Source organism: Lolium perenne, chromosome 7 (genome assembly GCF_019359855.2).
Source record: "Lolium perenne isolate Kyuss_39 chromosome 7, Kyuss_2.0, whole genome shotgun sequence".
Lineage (NCBI taxonomy): Eukaryota > Viridiplantae > Streptophyta > Magnoliopsida > Poales > Poaceae > Lolium > Lolium perenne.
The window spans coordinates 286,016,674-286,022,673 of NC_067250.2; the positions used below are offsets into that span (position 1 = coordinate 286,016,674).

At 49.1% G+C, this 6,000-nt stretch overlaps 1 protein-coding gene across 1 annotated transcript; it reads right to left on the reverse strand.

Moving 5' to 3' along the window:
* Positions 1–1,771: 1,771 nt before the first annotated feature.
* LOC127312405 (peroxidase 16) lies at positions 1,772–5,055 on the reverse strand. The gene is made up of 4 exons (XM_051342942.2): positions 4,501–5,055; positions 4,206–4,391; positions 3,012–3,177; positions 1,772–2,477 (listed from the first exon to the last, which is right to left on the reverse strand). The coding sequence occupies exons 1-4, from the start codon at positions 4,747–4,749 to the stop codon at positions 2,068–2,070; spliced, it is 1,011 nt and encodes a 336-aa protein (XP_051198902.1). The 5' UTR covers positions 4,750–5,055; the 3' UTR covers positions 1,772–2,067.
* Positions 5,056–6,000: the final 945 nt, after the last annotated feature.

A 6,000-nucleotide genomic window follows, 5' to 3' on the forward strand; every position in this document is an offset into this window, starting at 1 on the left:
GGATGCAGAGAATCTATGTCGTCATTCAACAAAATTATGTGGTATTGCCATGCAATGTGATAAGACTTGGACCTACTTGGTCTGACCTTATTAAGTACACAGCCTCAGACATGGCATTCCTAATAGCCATCCTCACATAGGAGGATTCACAATGTTTTAGCTTTAGAGAGTAGCCTGACCCTAATATGATCTTGTGCACAGATCATTTGCACCTTAGCTTAAGAGAGTAGTATTTGAACATGTGGGAAAAATAATTAGAGATGCAATCTTCGTAAGTAGGCAACACTGCTTTTTTCAGTTTTATGTAGCTTTGAGCAGAAAGAGCGAGACACGATCAAATTGATTAGCTGTACTGCATGCTACCTGCTGCAGCAGCATCCTTTGGGCTGGTTCTTGGAGATGCTTAATAGGGGTCCATAAGGTACGAATGGACACGAGAATACTTCCTTTTCGCTGCATCAAATCTTGTACGCATTAGGTGATCGACAGAATATGCAACAGGATAAGTGGCTTCAGACGAATTCGACATTGCTAGGTGAAAGAATGGAGACAGAGACAGGAACGGTTGGCACTGGTCTTGTCTTAACTTTGTTGAGTTTCCCTCAAGTGAAATTAAGGCTATCTTTGTTTAGTTTCCATCAAGTGAAAACTTCTAATCTGTGTTTCAATCTTCAGGTCTAGGTGATCATGATGCAAAACTGAAAATCCCGCAGCTTGATAATTACTCCGTAGTTGCTTCACAGTTTACCGCCACTATGCATTTAATTTGTCTCTCTTTAGTTAAGTTCGTTGGGAGTTTATAAGCAGATAAGTTACAGTTCGACAACTGATTTTGCATAAGAAAGCGACGGCGCATTTGCTCCGCACCAAGGCACGAACACAACCCGAAGTGATGCCAATGATTTGATTAATATGTCGACCCAGAAAAGCAGGGGCGCGTGGCGGGCATTTGGGGGCACCGTATACCTGTCAACATAACTTATATTTTGTGATTGTGGATTTGTGGTCTCGTATTTCCATTCTTTCAGCCAACCATGGGACCAAAAGAAATGTAGTTTGTCAATATACAGTTAACCGTTGTATACAGCTAACTTTCGTCAACGTCTAATAAAAAGCACAGTAGGAGCTATCTGCCGAGGTTGCACAACGATGACTGTGAAGGCGAGATTTTGAAGGCTATCTGCATTTCTTTCTCGTAGAATCTATGAACAGAAACGAGACCTGAAATGGCCTGTGATTACGACATGACACAAGTGGCAATGGACAGCCGGTTGGATCCTTTTAATCAAGAACAGAAAGGGACATGACTACTACTGTGTGTCAACCCAACACATAAAGATAATTGTACGATCCAAATCTTTGTCAATGGCTTGAAACGGAGTGCTTGACCTATAAAGGAAGTTGCTTATGGCCGGCATACTCTGGTGTTAGAAAGAATCACATTCCGGCCCCCTTCACTTCCATCTCTTATCGAGGGGACCAAAGTTACAATCGCGATCAGTCGATCTGTTCAAACAACATGGACATTATGTTGGTGTTCATTCTCGTTTGGAGGTTTCTAGGTGTGTGCTTGGCTGTTTGACTGAAAATATCACATGGTTGCCTACCTGCTGTAGTAGTACACAGATCATGTTGGTCGTATTTATGAGGTGTTTGGACCATGCGTGTTGAATCCTCTGTCGCCAGTCTGGATCCACAATGGTGCCGTAGGGTTTAGAGTACAGATACATTCAACTTGGTATGCACATCCTTTGTTCTGCAACATGAATCGTCTTCAAAAAATGATGGAATATGGGATATACTTGATTAACTGAGCCAATTTACATGGATGTAAGTGTACCTCCTATCACATGGCATGCCCTGAAGATATCCTAAGGTACTACTCGTATGATGGCACGATGTGCCTCTTATTACACCATGAAGAAAAGAATAGGGAGGGAACGAATTTGCTGTGATTCACCAATTTGATTGCGAGCATATGGGCAAGGAGAAGACGAGAGACAGAATTGACCGATCGATATACCCCCTCTTTGATGCTGCAGCTACCTAGCAGCAGAGTTGCAGTAACTAGTTGACCTTGGTGCAGACCCGTCTGATCTCGCCGTCAGAGCCGGTCTTGACCCCGATGCGTCCAAGCTTGGCAATGGCGGCGACGAATGCGTCGAAGAAAGCCGTCTGGTTGGCGGCGAAGTAGTTGACGGTGCTCCGCGACCGGCGATCAGCGAAGAGCACCTGGTCCGATGAAAGCAGGCCCTTCTGCTGCTGCAGCGTCTGGTAGTAGCCGTTGTCGAACTTGAGCGGCGACACGGTGTCCAGCATCGCCACCGTGGTCGGGCTGTAGTTGAGCGGGCACGTCCCCCGCATCTGCCGCAGGAAGGCGAGGTTCATCGGCGGGCTGTACTGCGGCTTGGCGCCCTTGAACGGGTACAGCCGCCGCACGAACTTGTCGCAGTGCGTCACGCCGATCGTGTGCCCACCTGCATGCACCGCAGATTGTGTTGTAAGTTAGTCGAGCCGTACGTCGGTGTAAACTGTGTTAGCATGTGAGATGTTGTCGTCGGCACCTAGCAGTGTCATTGTGACGGCCAGAAGGATCGTGTGTAACACAGTAGCCAACACAGTGACCTGGATTTATGGGTCTGACGAGGAAATTGTGTGCAGCATGTAGCCGACGCCAGGGTGGAAAGCGCATGCGTTTCTACAGAGCAGCAGCTATTCATTTGGTGGCAGTGACTTGTATGTGTGATCACTGATCAGATTGTACGTACACTTGGGGTAATGACGGGGATAGCAGATTAGAGGAGAAGTGATGAGCGCCCTCACGGCGCCGCTTCCACCCATTCCGCCCCACTTTGGTGGCATGGGACTTGCTAACCACCGATGCAACCAGCTAAGTGTATCTATCTAGCTGGTTGGGAGCTCTAGCAATCTTTCGTCTAATCATTCAGAGGGAATGTTTTGATGCGATGTCGGTGCCGGGAGAAAGAATCATCAGTTAGGAGGGTCCGAACCTGAGAGCGCGATCATGTCGGTCTGGGTGAGGCCGTTGGTGGCGAAGAGCTTGTTGAGCTGGTCCAGGTTGTTGCCCGGGCCGGGGAGGCTGTGCTTCACCACGGCCTTCGTCCCGACCTTGCCGTCCAGCCGCCCCAGCTCCACCGGATACAACGGACCTCCCGCCTGCATCAGCAGCCAAACAAACAAATTTTCACCATTAGTAATTAGCACAAAACCTGGCGGTGAGATTATTACAGTTTTGCGATCAAGTGCAGGAGCAGAGTTTCAGGCACGGCGCCCAACTTGCGCGACTCGAGTCGACCATTGATGGATGAGTTCCGTAGCTGTACCGCCACCACCAGAGTAGCCATAGGTACGCGGCAAATTTAAGCGGCGCCGCCGCGTATACGTACGTACTCCGGCGACTTGTGGCGGGAAACTGGATCCGGTCAGAAGAGGAGGCTGGTCGGAAACGGACAGCGCAGTAAACGTACTCGCCGTATACGTACTCGCCGTATGCCCTCTGGAGTCTGGAGTCTGGAGCTGGAAGACTAGTGGTAGGAGTAAATCAGGCAGTTGAGTTCCGACCAGCTGGACCCAGCTGGGAGCCTAGGACCGCGCCCATCGATCTCGGGCCAGATTTTAGCGCCAAAAAGGTCTCAACTTTCCGAGCTTTTTTACCCGAAACGAAACCAGCTAACGAAACACCGAAGAATGTCCGAACCCAAGCTTGGATATAGGAGTGATACAGAAGAATGTCGCAAACCAAGCTTGGATATAGTAGTAGTGATATCCAAGCTCCGAGTGGAACTGCTTAATTTAGTAGTAGTACGAGTAGTTGTTTGTTGGGAGGCGCCACTTACTCTGAATCTGATCCTAGCTACCACCGAGGTTGCGGCGCGCGCGCGCAAATGAACTCCGCCACTGTTGCGGCGCGCGCGTGGGTACGGAGTGTACGTGTTCCCTGCCGGAGTCGGAGGCATAATTACGCCACTGTCTCACATCTAATAATCGAGGGTGGGCTCGCCGTGCCGCAGAGGAACACGCCGCTGGTCATGTCAGTCATCATAGCTGTCGCTCGACGGGCGCGCGCGTCAAGCGCCGCGCACGGTTTAGCGCTAATTAATTAAACACGGACAGGCCGTGCTAAGTACGGCTCTGGTCGCGGGCGTGCGTCGCCATCGATCCATCAGAGATTGATTCAGTAGTACCTGGGAGACGACGTCGCGTGTGGCGATGGCGAGGATGTCGGCGCAGGAGACGGTGTTGGCGCAGCGGGCCTCCACGGCCGCCTTGGCGCGGGTGATGAGGTCCAGCGCGTCCGGCGACAGCGTCGTGTCCGCGCCCGCGCTGTGCTCGTCGCCGGGGCCAGAGATCAGCACAGAAGCGTCGCAACCCTGCACGGCACCACCACCATCCATCCACCGATTAGCCAACCGGCCGATATTGCAAAACTAAATCACCGGTTGCTCTAGCTGGTGTCGCTCGAGCTCGATTCGTACGTACCCTGACGAAGCAGTCGTGGAAGAAGAGCCGGAGCGTGCCAGGCGCCGCGTTGAAGGTCTCCTGGAGCTTCTGCGTCACCACGCCGCGGACCAGCGCCTCCACGTTCGGGCACGTCGACGCGTAGTAGCTCCGGCTCAGCTTCGCCTCCGACAACCGCGCCGCCGTAGCCAAGAGCAGCACGCCGACCACCGCGGCCAGAATCAAGCTCTGCTGCCGCGGCCGCAGCTGCAACCCTCCTCTCGACCTCATCGCTAGCACTATCTAGAGGAGGTATAAGAGAAACACTGATTAACAGCAGCGCTTAATCTTCTTCCTCACTTGGACTCCGCTCCTGCTAACTCCTCACTCTGCTAATCAGTCCGCCTGAACTTAACTGCTTGCTTGCACTTGCCGCGCGCTGCACTCACGCGCTTAACTCTGTAGCGAGCTAACACCCGGCGTGACTTAATTGAGTGAGGAGAGAGGCGGGCGCCGGCTTATATAGATGGGAACATGAGCTGAGCTGAGCTCGCCGGGGAAGGAGACTCCACCGGAGAGGTAGAGTGTTACTAGTTGCAATGATGGGGAGGAAGGACAAAGAATATTAAGGCCCCGGGCATGGGCCACACTCACGCCCTGCTCCGCTCGGCACTAAACAAAGGCCAACGCCAACTAGCAACCGGCTGTGCTCCTCTTTGCTCGCTCACTCCTAGCTTGCTTGCCTGCTCGCCTTCACCAAAAATAAGAGTGCTTCTAAACTGCGATTCTACTTGCTGCATGCACTTACAAAAAAAAACTTTAAACCATTAATTTGGTTATATTCTGTGGGACATATCTCTTATTTTGTCGCCTAAAAAATTACTGGTTAAAGTTTTCTCTCGAAGTGTGTATATCCTCTTTCAGACTTTTTCGTGTTCTGAGTTTAGTCAAAATGAAACTTTATATAATATATCTAGAAAAATATCAACATCTTATTACATAAAAATGATATGTGTTTAATATATTACGAATGTTGATACGTTCTTTTTTCTATTCTCGGTCACATTTTATAAATTCTAAGTTTAACTAAACCCAGAACGCGAGGTAATTGTGAATGTAGGGAGTAATAAACCGGTACGGAGGTAGCACTTTTATATGTAGACAACTAATCTAAACTGCATTAAAAATTAATGATATCGAATAGAAAGAACAGGATTGCTTAATTTTCCGTGTTGTGGATGATTACAAAGTTAAGAGCATCTCTAGCCAATTTCTTAGTATAATTTAGAGGAGTAAACACCTCCCTATTCTTTAGAAGAGTATATTTTGCTACTTTAAATTGCAGCCGTTTCTAGCGGTTTGAAACAAATTCATACATATTTGATTCATAGTAACTTGATTAAAATACTAGATAAATTACTTGGATAAACTAGATTAACCAAAATGCAAACTTGAATACTTCGTCGGTGCTACTAAATAGCTCTTCGATCGCTTTCTTCGACTTTGCAATTGAATAGCTCCTCGATCACTTTCTTCGTCAAG

Excerpts from the sequence above, each read along its gene's own strand:
- LOC127312405 (XM_051342942.2), bottom strand. The coding sequence starts at position 4,749 with ATGAGGTCGAGAGGAGGGTTGCAGCTGCGGCCGCGGCAGCAGAGCTTG. Across the intron at positions 4,392-4,500 it reads TCCACGACTGCTTCGTCAGG|GGTTGCGACGCTTCTGTGCT; the intron begins GTACGTACGAAT and ends GGTGCCGTGCAG. Across the intron at positions 3,178-4,205 it reads CACGCGACGTCGTCTCCCAG|GCGGGAGGTCCGTTGTATCC; the intron begins GTACTACTGAAT and ends CTGCTGATGCAG.